This window comes from Typha angustifolia, chromosome 15 (genome assembly GCF_048772165.1).
Source record: "Typha angustifolia cultivar Huaian chromosome 15, ASM4877216v1, whole genome shotgun sequence".
In the NCBI taxonomy this organism is placed as follows: Eukaryota; Viridiplantae; Streptophyta; class Magnoliopsida; order Poales; family Typhaceae; genus Typha; species Typha angustifolia.
Window position 1 is genome coordinate 645,280 of NC_133253.1, and position 20,407 is coordinate 665,686.

Consider the following 20,407-nt stretch of genomic DNA (forward strand, 5'->3'; position numbering starts at 1 on the left):
AGCTGAAGTTATCATATACTGTTGATCAACACTTCTGTCTGTACTTGCTGCAGTTGTAAAATTGATTCTTAGCATATGCTAATGGTTTAAGATTTTTCCTTCCGTTGCAAGAAATATCACTTGCTTCAATGATTCCTCTACAGTTCCAAGGTACCAGGAGTTTAACTATTAAATAAGCATAAAAATTAAAAACTGTTTTAGAAAAGAATTATATTATAGTTTAAGTAGGAGCCCAACTCAAAGAAAAAGGAATAAATAAATTGCAACAAATTGTATCCAAAACAGCCACAGTTCAGATGAACTTGACCTTCCACACTAATAAATGAAAGCACAAATCAGTAAATTATAAAATAAAAAAATAGAATAATTCATGACAAAAATGAGAATTGCAAAGCATCAGCAAAGAATTATCCTGTAAAATGGTTACTATTTCATGAACAAGTTGGGTAGATGCAGTTCATGGATCATTCAGAAAAATTAACATCCACAACCAGATGATATTATCGGTTATTCTCTTCAACTAAACAATTCGTACGTGCCCTCAAAGCAGTATTTTTTCCTCACTGTGATAGAAAATTAAAAATGGATTCAGATTTCAGCAGATGTTCCAGCAGATCTTTTAGCTTACAAAGCAATGGCCACCGAAACTTCATTCAAAATATACAGAAGCCATTGGCTAAGTGCAAATTCCACAATGATACATAGAGAAGGGCATCATTAGCATTGAACTAACTACACAACTACTCAGATCATTTAACAGAGAGCTAAGTCATGAGATTTGCAATGTCCAAACAACAAGGAAAGAAGACAGTTTAATCTGAAAGCACCTACTGGCTACTGGATTAAACTTTGTCAACTCTTAGTTACCACCAGAAACTCAACTTCCTTCCTCTTCAGAACCTTTTAGGTACATAGGCTCAGACATCTCCCCACTTTGACCTCCAGCATTGGCACCTCGCACATCACCAGAAGATGGAGTTCCAGAATCTTGCTTTCCAGCTCCACCACTGCGGCCAAAGTCAGGAAAGACTCCAGTATTCAGCATGTTATTGCCTCCCATGCTTGGCTCACCATGGAGTGCATTAAATCCACCGGTTACACCTGAGCTCATTCCAAGCTGGCTATGTGCCAATGCTTGTTGCTGCATAGGCGACAGGGATGATTGAGCATATAGCATCGACGATCGAGCAGCCATCATTGACTGTGGGGTCATCAGTTGAGCCTGTTGGGGGGGCTGCATGTACCTAGGGCCTGACTGCATGGCAATGTTTGAAGGGTACTGCCGGAGGAAGGAAAGAATGACAGAGGTGAGATCATATCATGACAACATTCATTAAGTTGGTTCTGGCATGAGCAAATTTTTGAAGCCAAAACACTACAGTCTGTCAAGAAAGTTAACTATTATATGAGCCTGAACCCCCTTCAGATTCCTAGCAGAAGATAATATATGTTAATCAATATATCAAGATAGCTTAGGTTCATGTATTTGTATATGACATAACTAACATCAATAGAGTCCATACATGGTCATGTTTTTAAATGAATCATACCTGTACCATGTTGGATGCATGAGGAGGTTGGCTATCTGCTATGGCAGCGAGGTACATGAGATTATGTTGAAGCTTAGCTTGATTCCTGAAGCAACAAACCAGAGAGTAGAAATGAATCATGATTAAGGAACAAGAGAAATGCAGGGGAATCTTTGTCTGCGTATTCTTTACATCATCAGCTTAGATTTCTCCATATGTCATTCCCTATTAGAATAGCAGAGAAAAGTATATGCAGCTTATAGCATAATTATACGAGATCAAGACCAGCTATATGAGATCATCTTGGATATACTTCATCAGGGAGCTTCTAAATTTTCTTAGCGGCAGATAAAGTAAGTTCAACCTTCTAATTGTATTTTGCCATAGGATGGATCCTAAAAGAGGGAGATTAGACTCACCGAGCACATTCCTCCACTTTCCCAGTATTCTGGTTATCAAGAATGGCCAGAATCAATTGCTTGTTCTCATCCAAATACTGAATCATATGAAACAGAAGCAAGATGTATCATTACACCAGAAGTAAAAGGGGGAGCATATGGACATAGTCCAACTCAAGATAGCATATAAACAAAATCACAATATTATTGAAGTTTAAATTCCAAGGGGTTTAAATTTAACAGGAATAAGTAAGCCTCATAGTCGACAATAAGATGCACATCTAGCAAATCACTGAGGAAAGACAAAAAGAAGTGATAGAGTAATTGTCAATATTAGATCTTCCTGAAATAGGGGGAAAACCAGAAAGGAGCAATTTGTTAGCTGTGAAGATAAAGGATGACTAGCATTGATGACAAACACTGCTCAGAACTTCAACAAATTAGCAATGACAATTGACAAATAAAAGGTTAGAAAGGGTTTCATTTGTACAGTAACAGTTAGGCAGTGCATTTCGAATTTGAACCTAAAAGATATCCATAAATAGGTAACAGTAACCAATGTAAGACTAGATTAATAGACACAGAGATTAAAAAAAAAGGTTAACTTTTGCATATGAATACAAAAAAGGTATTTCTTTGATAATTAATGTAAGTCATTCATTCCTATATAGAACTTGAATCATAACAACACATCAAAAGAGGGGATCTGGAATGTAAATGAAATTTCATACACCACATCAAATAAAAAAAATGGGGGTAAAAAACTAAAAAAGTTCAGAGAAGCTCTCTAGTTCAACACTCTTCTTCCCTTTTACTTTTCAAGCACATAAGTCGATCCAGAATAGGAGGGCATATAAGTTCACAGAGACAAAGTTATATAGGGAACCTAAGATAGAAAAGGAGATTAATTAGTTTAAGAAAACCAACAAACCCAGCAACAAAAACACAAATCTTCAGATCAAAAACTTGAAAATTAGCAATGCACACACTTCAAGTGCCCCATCAAAACAGTCATGGAAGCACGTCAACATGACACTAAAGCCCAGGAAACATCACATAAAGAGTACAAAAACACCCAAAATAAAAACAACTTTACAGTCATCAAAATACAGCTGGAGAATCAAAGAGAAAGAAAAAAGAAGAAAAACAACAGAGAGTACTCTTTAAGCATTTGTACCCTATTTACCCCAAGAGAAAGAGCCCAATTAAAATAAAAACATCAACATGCATTAAAATAAAAATAAAAAATCTAATCAAGATCAGTCTTTCCCCCTCCCATTCATCTGTCATATACTTCTCATTTACTTTTTGTTTCCTCTTGGCTGCAAATCACCAGACATATCAATGACAGAAAGGACTTGAAGAAATATCTAAACAAACCTAGGAAGAAAAAAAAAGAGGGGGGAAAAGAAAAGCACCTGCTGAATGAGATCAGTGGTGACAGTGGTAGGAGCTGCATAGCCCCCCATTATGCTCTGATTCATCTGCATGATGTGCTGCTGCATCCTCTCTGTCTCTCTCTCTCTCTCTCTCTCTCTCTCTCTCTCTCTCTCTCTCTCTCTCTACGAGTTTTAGTAAGCGGAGAGAGAAGATTTGAGAGGGGGGTTTGGGGTTTTAGAGAGTCGATGCTTCTCTCTTCTTTGTCTCTGCTCCTTTTTTGGGCACACGCACAGGACCAAGGACTAGGGGAATAGAGAGAGAGAGAGAGAGACGTTGATACGCTAAGTTAGAATTGGAGGTAATCTTACCGAGGTGGTGATGGGATGCACTTCTCTTTGTAGTTTTGTCTTCCTTTCGGACAGCCCGAAAGTCACGTGCCTGTTGGGCGGTTTGGAAATTTCAATTTGTCCTTCAATTTCCTCCTCCTATTAATCAAGCGACGAAAAAAAAATATATATATATATATTATAATTCTTTACAATAATGGATGGGTTTATTGGTATCATCTTACCTTCACCCAATTCGTGTCAATTCATGTGAAAGTTAGGAAGAGTGATATGAGGGGATGTTGGGCCGTCGGTGGGCCGGCCTAATATCCTCTTTCTTTTGGCCCATCATCATCATCATTATATGACGTTATAATCCCACTAAATAATGCTACACCAAGTTGTAATAATAAATAAGTTATTAAATAGACCAGGAGTTAAGTATTGAAATTAAAAATACATAAAAAGAAATTATAATTAAACCCAACCACAACCACAAGAACAAGATACACAGTCTGTGTACTTGGAAACCAAGAAAGCTAGGAAAAGTTTTGCTTTGACTTCTACATCTTTCTTGACTAAGAAGCATTAGAGCTGCTAAAATTCGTACGATGTAAACCCATTTCAAACTAATATATTATCAAGTCAAGCAATTAAGGTTTCTTTTTTTTTCCCCTTTTTTCCCATTTTTCCCAACACGAGATGAGCAAAGTCATATCATTTCACGGTCTATATTCTCGTTTTATACGTTTCTTAATCATTACTATTTTCTCTTGTTTTACCAAAGAATTACTCAACACGGTTCCAGTGGTAGTTAGACGAGACCAGGTATACCATGCATCCATAAAAGTCCATCACTTTGACTTCAAACTTTAACAACAAAATCAAACCATGCATGCAGTGTAAAATTCTCCTCTTTCCCTCCCTTATATACATATATATATGTATGTAACTCCTCTCCCATTGCCAGTCATCCAACAACTTCATCATACCTCCATCTCCTTCTACACTCCATCACATCCGAGAATTAATCGTAATTCGAAGATGGCGAGTATTCTGAACAAGATCAGTAGCTGCACAAAACTTGTCATACTACTCGTCCTGGTGATCTCAAGCTTCCAACTTCTCGAAGCCTCAAGGCCATTGAAGGAAAGTTGGTGGGCTCAAGATGTGGTTGAACTCCTGAGCTCTCTTTCGAACTCGACGGTGCCGCCGTCCGGCCCGTCGTGCACCACTCACAGTCCCAACAATAACTGTCGGTAGATTGATCTGATGCATGGATTATAAGATTTAAGATTGCGAAGTGTATATATGGCAACCAGTTATAGTTATAGGCAACTGTGTAGAGGCACTGTAAACATTCTTTGTATTCTTTCAAGGAAATCAATAAAGAACTTCTTTTTCCTATAATTCTCACTGTTTGTTGTCGAACTAGAGATGAAAAGAGTTGTTATATGAACTATCACGATTATTCACGGCTTGGTATATGATGTCATCTATGTGAATTCCCAACTCTTTGGATATTTAATTTCATAATCTCCGGTACGTCTTTATTTTAGATTTATTCTTATTTTTAATCTAATCCTTATCCCGTGAGAGTTAGTTCAAGTGCGATCATGATAGTCTAATACATACAAGCGATGCATATCAACATAGATAGACTTATAAAAAAAATTAAAACAATAAAAACAAAGGGCGTAGCTAATAGCTTTATATCCTTACAAATTAAAATCACAAAACGACGTAATCTATAATCTAAAGAATAATCAAATCATCCCGCATAACAGTCGGAATTTCTGGTCCAACTTCTCTGCAAAGAATAATCTCAGTTTACTTTGAAATAATTAATTCTTATATTACTTGACCGTGATATAATTCCCTAGTAACCCAATCAATATTTCAATGCCTCAAAATTCATTTAAAATTTAAGGGCATTTTATAATTCTATTAGTTTTTTTTTTTCCTCTGTATCATTAGTGGATGAGATATTTTTCATAATTCTATGTGTCAAAAGTAAAAGAAAAAAAATTAAATATATCCAAGTGTAATTATCACTAAATAATATTCAAAACAGTGGATGTATTGAAGTTGGGCTGGGTCTTTTGGGCGCGTTTGCTACGTAGTCGAATAACAAAAACTATGACCAGGTCTTCAATTCAAACCTTTAGACCAAACCATGCAAAAACTGAAACTGAGACTACCTACGTACTACTCCCATCTATATATATCCTCCCTCCTTTCTCTCGTTTCTCATCACACCTACCTAGCTCGTATTATAATTTACAAGCTCGATCACTTCTCCAGCTCAATCAAGAGATCATAGATCGACATTTAGTTCTTCCCTTATATAACTTCATCAAAAATCCACAACCACCTCCATTCCATCCATCTTCTTCTACACTCGATCACTTGCGAGCTAGAACAGATAGATTAAAAATGGCGAGTGTTCTGAACAAGATCGGTAGCTGCACAAAACTTGTCATTCTACTCATCCTGGTGATCTCAACCTTTCAAGTTCTCGAAGCCTCAAGGCCACTGAAGGAAAGTTTGTGGACTCAAGATGTGGTTGAACTCCTGAGTTCTCTTCCCAAGACGCCGGGGCCGCCGTCCGGGCCCTCGTGTGGCACCCATAGTCCGAACTTTCACTGTCCCTAGATTGATACATGAAGACTATATATATAAATACTAAGTACTTTTGATACACAGGCAATTGTATATTGGTATTTTGTAAGCTTTATTTGTACTAGTATTGATTATATTGTTTGTATTTTTTTCCTATCCCAAATTCTAAACTGCATAACATGTAAACGATATGCAAATATTTATCACGAGCCAAATGATGCCAATCAAACATACCTTCACTTTTAAAATTATTGAATTAACATTTTTTTATATAATGCTTACTTTATAATGTATTGTGATCTATACTGTACATTTTTACTATTTTTAAATTGAATCATATGATTTAGTAAATTATAATTAGCCTAACACCATGAGAATATTTCGTATTTTAGTCATTTTATTTCTAAAATAACTAAAATGCTCTTGGTACAACTTGGTTGAGAATATTTTATAATTTTTTAGTATTATTAACTTAATTCAGAAATTTAGTTAAGTTCAACTAACTGATATAACAGTAGGATATTTTATGCACATATTCGCTAAATTATATAGCGTTATATGTTATAAAATATAAACTATAATTCCATTAAAAATAGGGCGGCAAATTTATTAATGTTTGGCTACGTATCCATTTAAACAAATATCAGATATATAAAAGCTTATCTAGCTTGCTGTCTTCACAACTTAAAATTTGCGTTTAAACTTGTTCGGCTATAATTGTAGTTTATTAATTCTGTTTTGTAGTTTAAATTTAAACATTTTAACTCTCGGTGGTCAACCATTAAATTGCAACCATATTCCTCCTGACATTCTCAAATCAAATTATATTTTTACGTAGTATAATTAAGTGTTTTTATATCCTCGTTAACAACTGACTAATAAGTGCAGCTTAGTATAAACTAGAAAAATATTAAATACTTGAATTAAAAGTTAACATCAACCCAAACAGGATACCCGTGGTAATTCTTTCCAGAGAAAATGACCACAAGAAACCTAGATGTAAACAGGTATTACTTTGACCGGCCTCTATTTTCTTCCAAAAAGAAAGGGATACATGACTTGACTAAGAACATTAATGTATAGAGCTGCTAAAATTCTTATTATTTAGTTCATTTCAAACTAATATATTTATGAAGTCAAGCTAGGTACGTACTTTCATTTCATGGTCTTAATTCCCCAAAAAATTATTTCTTGTTTGCCGACCAAACGTTACTCAACACGGTTCTCGTTGTAGTAAAACGAGACCAAGTAAGTATTCCGTTCATAGGATTTCATCATTTTTGACTTCAAACTTTAAGAAATCAAACCATGTAACGTAATAAAAGTCTCCCTTCCCCTATATAACTATAACTCCCTCCGTTGTCATTTCATCCCCTTCATCAAAATCCACACCAGTTAACACACTCGATCACTTCCGAGAAGTAATTAAGATGCTGGGTATTCTGAACAGGAAGAGTAGCTGCACGAAACTTGTCATACTACTCATCCTGGTGGTCTCAACCTTGCAAGTTCTTGAAGCCTCAAGGCCATTGAAGGAAAGCTGGTGGGCTCGAGATGTGGTTGAACTCCTGAGTTCTCTTCCCAAGTCGCGGGCGCCGTCGTCCGGGCACTCGTGTGGCACCCATAGTCCGAACTTTAACTGCCGGTAGATTGATGCATGTTTGAATTACATATAAGACTGTATACTTAACTAGTATGCATGTCATGTCCGGGATGAGTTTCTAGGGACGTTGGGAATAATATTACCTTACTAAGTTTCGATAATGCACTGGCAATTGTATACAGCTATTAATTGTAACCATCCTTTGTTATCCTTTGAAGGAATTCAATAAATTAAGGATATTTGATTGATATATTCTTTCTTCCCTGTTTGTTGTATTCTTTCAAGGACATCATATGTATATAGGTACTAAGTTTTGCAGCATTACTCATTATTTATCACAACTCTGTGGATACTTAAGAAGGGATATTTTCATTTCATAAGCTCCATTACGCTTTTATTTTAGTTAACACATCAGCTTTAGTTTTTTTTTTCTTATTTTTAATTTGATCCTTGCCTTTTCAATATCTCGTAAAGAAAATCTTATCAAAAATGTTACTTTCGTAGAAAATTGTGGATGATCTAGTCATTGGATATTCATAAAATTTGAATATGTTGTCGCCTTTGAAAATAGCTTTCAAACAAATGCAAAATCACAAGGTTTGAATGGTTAGATCTTTAAGATATCGATCGAACAGTGACCGAATGTCAAATAAACCCTTGCCTGAGATATGTGGTAGGTTAATTTCTTGATGTGAAATGGGAGAAATTATTATAGAAAATGGGATTAGAAGTTAAAAGAATCCGATCAAAGACTTGGGCGATAGAAGGAAAGAGGTGGGATAGGACGCCAATGTCTAGAGTAAGAAGAGAAAGAGATAAATGCACAACGTTTTTAATTATCATATTAAATTCAAATTAGAGTTTGCTCCACATATTTATAGAGGCTCACCCTAGAGACCTAAACAATTAAGTTAAAATCATAACAAACCAACTAAATCAGTCTTCCTTATCTTTTTCGATTAACCCTTCGTTTCAAATCTGGAGAAGTCATAAATACTAGATTTGGTAGAGGTTGGCAATCTTATGCAACTGGTTTAATATTATTTCGATATCTGTAAAATATTATGCGAATATTTTTTTTAAATTACGCAGAGCTGAATTTAACTTATTAAATAAAATCTGAACCTACTAAAGCTCTAACTAACCAAATAATAAAATAAGATGATTAGATTCAATCCATTAAGCTGAATCTCCTGTTGATGTGATCCTATCTGATCCGATTCATATAGCCGACACGAGTAGATTCCAGAAGAGTTTATATTGAGACGATCAAAACTATTAGATGCACTATTCATATTCACCTAGATTGACAAATCCTATAGGAGTTGTTCAATTGTAATTGTCTCATACACCATTTCATTAATTTTTCATTATCGTTTTCAATCATAAGTTATCATGTATAAATTTGCGTGCATAGCTATATAACATACTTATCCTTATATCTTGTATCATTACTTCGGTCATTTAATCTCATTGGGTGAGGTATTTTTAATAATCGAAGAGAGTTCAAAATAAAAAAAAGTTGAGAAAAAATATATATATATTAAGTTTAATTATTTCTAAATAATGTTCAAAGCAGTGCATGTGAACTATGTCCGTGATACCTGGGAAATATTGAAGTTAGGCTCGGTCTTATGGGCGCGTTTCCTACGTAGTCGAGTAACAAAAACTAAGACCAGGTCTTCAATTCAAACCTTTAGACCAAACCATGCAAAAACTGAAACTGAGACTCTCTACGTACTACTCCCATCTATCTATATATATATCCTCCCTCCTTTCTCTCGTTTCTCATCAGACCTACCTAGCTCGTATTATAATTTGCAAGCTCGATCGCTACTCCAGCTCAACCAAGAGATCATAGATCGACATTTAGTTCTTCCCTTATATAACTTCATCAAAATCCACAACCACCTCCATTCCATCCATCTTCTTCTACACTCGATCGCTTGCCAGCTAGAACTGATAGATTAAAAATGGCGAGTGTTCTGAACAAGATCAGTAGCTGCACAAAACTTGTCATTCTACTCATCCTGGTGATCTCAACCTTTCAAGTTCTCGAAGCCTCAAGGCCATTGAAGGAAAGTTTGTGGACTCAAGATGTGGTTGAACTCCTCAGTTCACTTCCCAAGACGCCGGTGCCACCGTCCGGGCCCTCGTGTGTCACCCATAGCCCGAATTTTCACTGTCACTAGATTGATACATGAATAACTATATTTATATATAGGTATATATCTAACTAAGACCTCGCTTACTTTAGGAATAAAATTAATTCTATTAAAATTATTATTATTTTTAAAATAATTCTTTTATTTAAGAAATAATTATATTTGTATTTATTTATGTTCTAAAATAAAAATATAATAATTACTTTTGATACGATATAAAGTGAAAAAAAAGAAGTATTTTACTTTTGCTGAAATTTATAATAAATATTCTTTGATTTGATATAAAATAAGATGAGGTGATAAATATTAAGAGTAAATTAGTAATTGAGTTAGTGTGTAGTATAAGATATAATTTTGATAAATAATATTTATATTTTATAGTATGATTATTATGATATTTAATTGTTGTTGTAAAATAAAGATTTATATTTCAGAATAAGAAAAAGGTTATTTATGAAATGAACGAGTGTTATTTTGATATACATGCAATTGTATAAACATTCATTGTACTCTTAATTTCAAGGAAATCAATAAAGGAAATTGATTGATTACATTCTTTGTATTCTTTCCCATCTCAAATTCTAAACTGCATAAACGTAAACCATATGCAAATATTTATCATGAGCCAAATGATGTCCATCATACCTTGGCTTTAGAATTATTTAATTTAATATTTGGCCACGTTTTAGTGACAATAGAATCTTTTTATTATCAAGTAGAATAATATCTCAACTTATACGTCACACATATAAATGCAAATCCCAGCTTGTTGTCTTTACAACTAATTAACTTTTGTAAGCATATTAAATTGCAACCATATTACTGCTAACATTCTCAAACCTAATTACACTTTTATGGAGATAATTAAGTGCTTTCATATCTTTGTTAACCACTGACGACTAACTATTGAATCTTTATATAGACCATGGAAATATTAAATAAATTAAAAATTAAGTTAAAGTCAACCCAAACCGGATACTGTAATTTTTTCTAAAGAAAATCACCACAAGAAAGGTAAAGGTAAACAGATATTACTTTGACTGGCCTCTATTTCCTCCAAAAGAAATGGGTATTTGGACTTGACTAAGAATATTAATATATCAGGCTAGCTGTTAAATTCTTATTACTTAGTCCATTTCCAACAAATATATTTATGAAGCCAAGTAAGGTACTTTCATTTGATGCTCTTGCTTTCCAAAAGTTCTTTCTTGTTTACCAAACAACACTACTCAATACGGTTCCAGTTGTAGTTAAACGAAACCAAGTATTCCATTCATAAGATCTCATCACTTTTGACTTTAAACTTTAATTAAGAGATCAAGCCATGCAATGTAAAATTCTCACTTCCCCTCTTTCTTTTGGCCCATCATCATCATCATTATATGACGTTATAATCCCACTAAATAATTCTAGACCGAGTTGTAATAATAAATAAGTTATTAAATAGACCAGGAGTTAAGTGTTAAAATTAAAAATACATAAAAAGAAATTATAATTAAACCCAACCACAACCACAAGAACAAGATACACAGTCTGTGTACTTGGAAACTAAGAAAACTAGGAAAAGTTTTGCTTTGACTTCTACATCTTTCTTGACTAAGAAACATTAGAGCTGCTAAAATTCGTACGATGTAAACCCATTTCAAACTAATATATTATCAAGTCAAGCAATTAAGGTTTCTTTTTTTTTCCCCTTTTTTCCCATTTTTCCCAACACGAGATGAGCAAAGTCATATCATTTCACGGTCTATATTCTCGTTTTATACGTTTCTTAATCATTACTATTTTCTCTTGTTTTACCAAAGAATTACTCAACACGGTTCCAGTGGTAGTTAGACGAGACCAGGTATACCATGCATCCATAAAAGTCCATCACTTTGACTTCAAACTTTAACAACAAAATCAAACCATGCATGCAGTGTAAAATTCTCCTCTTTCCCTCCCTTATATACATATATATATGTATGTAACTCCTCTCCCATTGCCAGTCATCCAACAACTTCATCATACCTCCATCTCCTTCTACACTCCATCACATCCGATAATTAATCGTAATTCGAAGATGGCGAGTATTCTGAACAAGATCAGTAGCTGCACAAAACTTGTCATACTACTCGTCCTGGTGATCTCAAGCTTCCAACTTCTCGAAGCCTCAAGGCCATTGAAGGAAAGTTGGTGGGCTCAAGATGTGGTTGAACTCCTGAGCTCTCTTTCGAACTCGCCGGTGCCGCCGTCCGGCCCGTCGTGCACCACTCACAGTCCCAGCAATAACTGTCGGTAGATTGATCAGATGCATGGATTATAAGATTTAAGATTGCGAAGTGTATATATGGCAACCAGTTATAGTTATAGGCAACTGTGTAGAGGCACTGTAAACATTCTTTGTATTCTTTCAAGGAAATCAATAAAGATTGATATTATTATCTTTTTTTTCTATCATTTTCACTGTTTGTTGTAGAACTAGAGATGAAAAGAGTTGTTATATGAACTATCACGATTGTTCACGGCTTGGTATATGATATTATCTATACGAATTCCGAACTCCTTTGGATATTTAAGTTCATAATCTCCAGTACGTCTTTATTTTAGATTTATTCTTATTTTTAATCTAATTCTTATTCCGGGAGAGTTAGTTTGATGATGAAAACAAAGGGCGTAGCTTTATATCCTACCAAAATTAAAATCACAGAACGACGTAATCTATAATCTAAATAATAATCAAATCATCCCGCATAACAGTCGGAATTTCTGGTCCAACTTCTCTGCAAAGAATAATCTCAGTTTACTTTGAAATAATTAATTCTTATATTACTTGACCGTGATATAATTCCCTAGTAACCCAATCAATATTTCAATGCCTCAAAATTCATTTAAAATTTAAGGGCATTTTATAATTCTATTAGTTTTTTTTTTTCCTCTGTATCATTAGTGGATGAGATATTTTTCATAATTCTATGTGTCAAAAGTAAAAGAAAAAAAATTAAATATATCCAAGTGTAATTATCACTAAATAATATTCAAAACAGTGGATGTATTGAAGTTGGGCTCGGTCTTATGGGCGCGTTTGCTACGTAGTCGAATAACAAAAACTATGACCAGGTCTTCAATTCAAACCTTTAGACCAAACCATGCAAAAACTGAAACTGAGACTACCTACGTACTACTCCCATCTATATATATCCTCCCTCCTTTCTCTCGTTTCTCATCACACCTACCTAGCTCGTATTATAATTTGCAAGCTCGATCGCTACTCCAGCTCAACCAAGAGATCATAGATCGACATTTAGTTCTTCCCTTATATAACAACTTCATCAAAATCCATAACCATCTCCATTCTATCCATCTTCTTCTACTCTCGATCACTTGCGAGCTAGAACTGATAGATTAAAAATGGCGAGTGTTCTGAACAAGATCAGTAGCTGCACAAAACTCGTCATTCTACTCATCCTGCTGATCTCAACCTTGCAAGTTCTTGAAGCCTCAAGGCCACTGAAGGAAAGTTTGTGGACTCAAGATGTGGTTGAACTCCTGAGTTCTCTTCCCAAGACGCCGGTGCCGCCGTCCGGACCCTCGTGTGGCACCCATAGTCCGAACTTTCACTGTCCGTAGATTGATACATGAAGACTATATATATAAATACTAAGTACTTTTGATACACAGGCAATTGTATATTGGTATTTTGTAAGCTTTATTTGTACTAGTATTGATTATATTGTTTGTATTTTTTTCCTATCCCAAATTCTAAACTGCATAACATGTAAACGATATGCAAATATTTATCACGAGCCAAATGATGCCAATCAAACATACCTTCACTTTTAAAATTATTGAATTAACATTTTTTTATATAATGCTTACTTTATAATGTATTGTGATTTATACTGTACATTTTTACTATTTGTAAATTGAATCATATGATTTAGTAAATTATAATTAGCCTAACACCATGACAATATTTCGTATTGTAATCATTTTATTTCTAAAATAACTAAAATGCTCTTAGAATAATTTGATTAAGAATATTTTATAATTTTATAGTATTACTAACTTAATTCAGAAATTTAGTTAAATTTAACTAACTGATATAACAGTAGGATATTTTATGCACATATTCACTAAATTATATAGCGTTATATGCAAATTTATTAATGTTTGGCTACGTATCCATTTAAACAAATATCAGATATATAAAAGCTTATCTAGCTTGCTGTCTTCACAACTTAAAATTTGCGTTTAAACTTGTTCGGCTATAATTGTAGTTTATTAATTCTGTTTTGTAGTTTAAATTTAAACATTTTAACTCTCGGTGGTCAACCATTAAATTGCAACCATATTCCTCCTGACATTCTCAAATCAAATTATATTTTTACGTAGTATAATTAAGTGTTTTTATATCCTCGTTAACAACTGACTAATAAGTGCAGCTTAGTATAAACTAGAAAAATATTAAATACTTGAATTAAAAGTTAACATCAACCCAAACAGGATACCCGTGGTAATTCTTTCCAGAGAAAATGACCACAAGAAACCTAGATGTAAACAGGTATTACTTTGACCGGCCTCTATTTTCTTCCAAAAAGAAAGGGATACATGACTTGACTAAGAACATTAATGTATAGAGCTGCTAAAATTCTTATTATTTAGTTCATTTCAAACTAATATATTTATGAAGTCAAGCTAGGTACGTACTTTCATTTCATGGTCTTAATTCCCCAAAAAATTATTTCTTGTTTGCCGACCAAACGTTACTCAACACGGTTCTCGTTGTAGTAAAACGAGACCAAGTAAGTATTCCGTTCATAGGATTTCATCATTTTTGACTTCAAACTTTAAGAAATCAAACCATGTAACGTAATAAAAGTCTCCCTTCCCCTATATAACTATAACTCCCTCCGTTGTCATTTCATCCCCTTCATCAAAATCCACACCAGTTAACACACTCGATCACTTCCGAGAAGTAATTAAGATGCTGGGTATTCTGAACAGGAAGAGTAGCTGCACGAAACTTGTCATACTACTCATCCTGGTGGTCTCAACCTTGCAAGTTCTTGAAGCCTCAAGGCCATTGAAGGAAAGCTGGTGGGCTCGAGATGTGGTTGAACTCCTGAGTTCTCTTCCCAAGTCGCGGGCGCCGTCGTCCGGGCACTCGTGTGGCACCCATAGTCCGAACTTTAACTGCCGGTAGATTGATGCATGTTTGAATTACATATAAGACTGTATACTTAACTAGTATGCATGTCATGTCCGGGATGAGTTTCTAGGGACGTTGGGAATAATATTACCTTACTAAGTTTCGATAATGCACTGGCAATTGTATACAGCTATTAATTGTAACCATCCTTTGTTATCCTTTGAAGGAATTCAATAAATTAAGGATATTTGATTGATATATTCTTTCTTCCCTGTTTGTTGTATTCTTTCAAGGACATCATATGTATATAGGTACTAAGTTTTGCAGCATTACTCATTATTTATCACAACTCTGTGGATACTTAAGAAGGGATATTTTCATTTCATAAGCTCCATTACGCTTTTATTTTAGTTAACACATCAGCTTTAGTTTTTTTTTTCTTATTTTTAATTTGATCCTTGCCTTTTCAATATCTCGTAAAGAAAATCTTATCAAAAATGTTACTTTCGTAGAAAATTGTGGATGATCTAGTCATTGGATATTCATAAAATTTGAATATGTTGTCGCCTTTGAAAATAGCTTTCAAACAAATGCAAAATCACAAGGTTTGAATGGTTAGATCTTTAAGATATCGATCGAACAGTGACCGAATGTCAAATAAACCCTTGCCTGAGATATGTGGTAGGTTAATTTCTTGATGTGAAATGGGAGAAATTATTATAGAAAATGGGATTAGAAGTTAAAAGAATCCGATCAAAGACTTGGGCGATAGAAGGAAAGAGGTGGGATAGGACGCCAATGTCTAGAGTAAGAAGAGAAAGAGATAAATGCACAACGTTTTTAATTATCATATTAAATTCAAATTAGAGTTTGCTCCACATATTTATAGAGGCTCACCCTAGAGACCTAAACAATTAAGTTAAAATCATAACAAACCAACTAAATCAGTCTTCCTTATCTTTTTCGATTAACCCTTCGTTTCAAATCTGGAGAAGTCATAAATACTAGATTTGGTAGAGGTTGGCAATCTTATGCAACTGGTTTAATATTATTTCGATATCTGTAAAATATTATGCGAATATTTTTTTTAAATTACGCAGAGCTGAATTTAACTTATTAAATAAAATCTGAACCTACTAAAGCTCTAACTAACCAAATAATAAAATAAGATGATTAGATTCAATCCATTAAGCTGAATCTCCTGTTGATGTGATCCTATCTGATCCGATTCATATAGCCGACACGAGTAGATTCCAGAAGAGTTTATATTGAGACGATCAAAACTATTAGATGCACTATTCATATTCACCTAGATTGACAAATCCTATAGGAGTTGTTCAATTGTAATTGTCTCATACACCATTTCATTAATTTTTCATTATCGTTTTCAATCATAAGTTATCATGTATAAATTTGCGTGCATAGCTATATAACATACTTATCCTTATATCTTGTATCATTACTTCGGTCATTTAATCTCATTGGGTGAGGTATTTTTAATAATCGAAGAGAGTTCAAAATAAAAAAAAGTTGAGAAAAAATATATATATATTAAGTTTAATTATTTCTAAATAATGTTCAAAGCAGTGCATGTGAACTATGTCCGTGATACCTGGGAAATATTGAAGTTAGGCTCGGTCTTATGGGCGCGTTTCCTACGTAGTCGAGTAACAAAAACTAAGACCAGGTCTTCAATTCAAACCTTTAGACCAAACCATGCAAAAACTGAAACTGAGACTCTCTACGTACTACTCCCATCTATCTATATATATATCCTCCCTCCTTTCTCTCGTTTCTCATCAGACCTACCTAGCTCGTATTATAATTTGCAAGCTCGATCGCTACTCCAGCTCAACCAAGAGATCATAGATCGACATTTAGTTCTTCCCTTATATAACTTCATCAAAATCCACAACCACCTCCATTCCATCCATCTTCTTCTACACTCGATCGCTTGCCAGCTAGAACTGATAGATTAAAAATGGCGAGTGTTCTGAACAAGATCAGTAGCTGCACAAAACTTGTCATTCTACTCATCCTGGTGATCTCAACCTTTCAAGTTCTCGAAGCCTCAAGGCCATTGAAGGAAAGTTTGTGGACTCAAGATGTGGTTGAACTCCTCAGTTCACTTCCCAAGACGCCGGTGCCACCGTCCGGGCCCTCGTGTGTCACCCATAGCCCGAATTTTCACTGTCACTAGATTGATACATGAATAACTATATTTATATATAGGTATATATCTAACTAAGACCTCGCTTACTTTAGGAATAAAATTAATTCTATTAAAATTATTATTATTTTTAAAATAATTCTTTTATTTAAGAAATAATTATATTTGTATTTATTTATGTTCTAAAATAAAAATATAATAATTACTTTTGATACGATATAAAGTGAAAAAAAAGAAGTATTTTACTTTTGCTGAAATTTATAATAAATATTCTTTGATTTGATATAAAATAAGATGAGGTGATAAATATTAAGAGTAAATTAGTAATTGAGTTAGTGTGTAGTATAAGATATAATTTTGATAAATAATATTTATATTTTATAGTATGATTATTATGATATTTAATTGTTGTTGTAAAATAAAGATTTATATTTCAGAATAAGAAAAAGGTTATTTATGAAATGAACGAGTGTTATTTTGATATACATGCAATTGTATAAACATTCATTGTACTCTTAATTTCAAGGAAATCAATAAAGGAAATTGATTGATTACATTCTTTGTATTCTTTCCCATCTCAAATTCTAAACTGCATAAACGTAAACCATATGCAAATATTTATCATGAGCCAAATGATGTCAATCATACCTTGGCTTTAGAATTATTTAATTTAATATTTGGCCACGTTTTAGTGACAATAGAATCTTTTTATTATCAAGTAGAATAATATCTCAACTTATACGTCACACATATAAATGCAAATCCCAGCTTGTTGTCTTTACAACTAATTAACTTTTGTAAGCATATTAAATTGCAACCATATTACTGCTAACATTCTCAAACCTAATTACACTTTTATGGAGATAATTAAGTGCTTTCATATCTTTGTTAACCACTGACGACTAACTATTGAATCTTTATATAGACCATGGAAATATTAAATAAATTAAAAATTAAGTTAAAGTCAACCCAAACCGGATACTGTAATTTTTTCTAAAGAAAATCACCACAAGAAAGGTAAAGGTAAACAGATATTACTTTGACTGGCCTCTATTTCCTCCAAAAGAAATGGGTATTTGGACTTGACTAAGAATATTAATATATCAGGCTAGCTGTTAAATTCTTATTACTTAGTCCATTTCCAACAAATATATTTATGAAGCCAAGTAAGGTACTTTCATTTGATGCTCTTGCTTTCCAAAAGTTCTTTCTTGTTTACCAAACAACACTACTCAATACGGTTCCAGTTGTAGTTAAACGAAACCAAGTATTCCATTCATAAGATCTCATCACTTTTGACTTTAAACTTTAATTAAGAGATCAAGCCATGCAATGTAAAATTCTCACTTCCCCTCTTTCTTTTGGCCCATCATCATCATCATTATATGACGTTATAATCCCACTAAATAATTCTAGACCGAGTTGTAATAATAAATAAGTTATTAAATAGACCAGGAGTTAAGTGTTAAAATTAAAAATACATAAAAAGAAATTATAATTAAACCCAACCACAACCACAAGAACAAGATACACAGTCTGTGTACTTGGAAACTAAGAAAACTAGGAAAAGTTTTGCTTTGACTTCTACATCTTTCTTGACTAAGAAACATTAGAGCTGCTAAAATTCGTACGATGTAAACCCATTTCAAACTAATATATTATCAAGTCAAGCAATTAAGGTTTCTTTTTTTTTCCCCTTTTTTCCCATTTTTCCCAACACGAGATGAGCAAAGTCATATCATTTCACGGTCTATATTCTCGTTTTATACGTTTCTTAATCATTACTATTTTCTCTTGTTTTACCAAAGAATTACTCAACACGGTTCCAGTGGTAGTTAGACGAGACCAGGTATACCATGCATCCATAAAAGTCCATCACTTTGACTTCAAACTTTAACAACAAAATCAAACCATGCATGCAGTGTAAAATTCTCCTCTTTCCCTCCCTTATATACATATATATATGTATGTAACTCCTCTCCCATTGCCAGTCATCCAACAACTTCATCATACCTCCATCTCCTTCTACACTCCATCACATCCGATAATTAATCGTAATTCGAAGATGGCGAGTATTCTGAACAAGATCAGTAGCTGCACAAAACTTGTCATACTACTCGTCCTGGTGATCTCAAGCTTCCAACTTCTCGAAGCCTCAAGGCCATTGAAGGAAAGTTGGTGGGCTCAAGATGTGGTTGAACTCCTGAGCTCTCTTTCGAACTCGCCGGTGCCGCCGTCCGGCCCGTCGTGCACCACTCACAGTCCCAGCAATAACTGTCGGTAGATTGATCAGATGCATGGATTATAAGATTTAAGATTGCGAAGTGTATATATGGCAACCAGTTATAGTTATAGGCAACTGTGTAGAGGCACTGTAAACATTCTTTGTATTCTTTCAAGGAAATCAATAAAGATTGATATTATTATCTTTTTTTTCTATCATTTTCACTGTTTGTTGTAGAACTAGAGATGAAAAGAGTTGTTATATGAACTATCACGATTGTTCACGGCTTGGTATATGATATTATCTATACGAATTCCGAACTCCTTTGGATATTTAAGTTCATAATCTCCAGTACGTCTTTATTTTAGATTTATTCTTATTTTTAATCTAATTCTTATTCCGGGAGAGTTAGTTTGATGATGAAAACAAAGGGCGTAGCTTTATATCCTACCAAAATTAAAATCACAGAACGACGTAATCTATAATCTAAATAATAATCAAATCATCCCGCATAACAGTCGGAATTTCTGGTCCAACTTCTCTGCAAAGAATAATCTCAGTTTACTTTGAAATAATTAATTCTTATATTACTTGACCGTGATATAATTCCCTAGTAACCCAATCAATATTTCAATGCCTCAAAATTCATTTAAAATTTAAGGGCATTTTATAATTCTATTAGTTTTTTTTTCCTCTGTATCATTAGTGGATGAGATATTTTTCATAATTCTATGTGTCAAAAGTAAAAGAAAAAAAATTAAATATATCCAAGTGTAATTATCACTAAATAATATTCAAAACAGTGGATGTATTGAAGTTGGGCTGGGTCTTTTGGGCGCGTTTGCTACGTAGTCGAATA

The 20,407-nt window shown here is 33.7% G+C and overlaps 1 protein-coding gene across 1 annotated transcript; it reads right to left on the reverse strand.

The window, feature by feature from the left end:
• Positions 1-635: 635 nt before the first annotated feature.
• Positions 636-3,599, reverse strand: LOC140778625 (GRF-interacting factor 1-like). Its single transcript, XM_073123430.1, has 4 exons — positions 3,346-3,599; positions 1,949-2,025; positions 1,551-1,635; positions 636-1,279 (listed from the first exon to the last, which is right to left on the reverse strand). The coding sequence occupies exons 1-4, from the start codon at positions 3,430-3,432 to the stop codon at positions 878-880; spliced, it is 651 nt and encodes a 216-aa protein (XP_072979531.1). The 5' UTR covers positions 3,433-3,599; the 3' UTR covers positions 636-877.
• Between the last annotated feature and the right edge of the window lie 16,808 nt (positions 3,600-20,407).

Bases quoted from the DNA above. Each gene is read 5' to 3' on its own strand.
- LOC140778625 (XM_073123430.1), bottom strand. From the start codon at position 3,432: ATGCAGCAGCACATCATGCAGATGAATCAGAGCATAATGGGGGGCTAT. The intron at 2,026-3,345 runs GTGCTTTTCTTT...CATATGATTCAG, and splicing joins CCACTGATCTCATTCAGCAG to TATTTGGATGAGAACAAGCA. The intron at 1,280-1,550 runs GTATGATTCATT...TTCCTCCGGCAG, and splicing joins ATGCATCCAACATGGTACAG to TACCCTTCAAACATTGCCAT.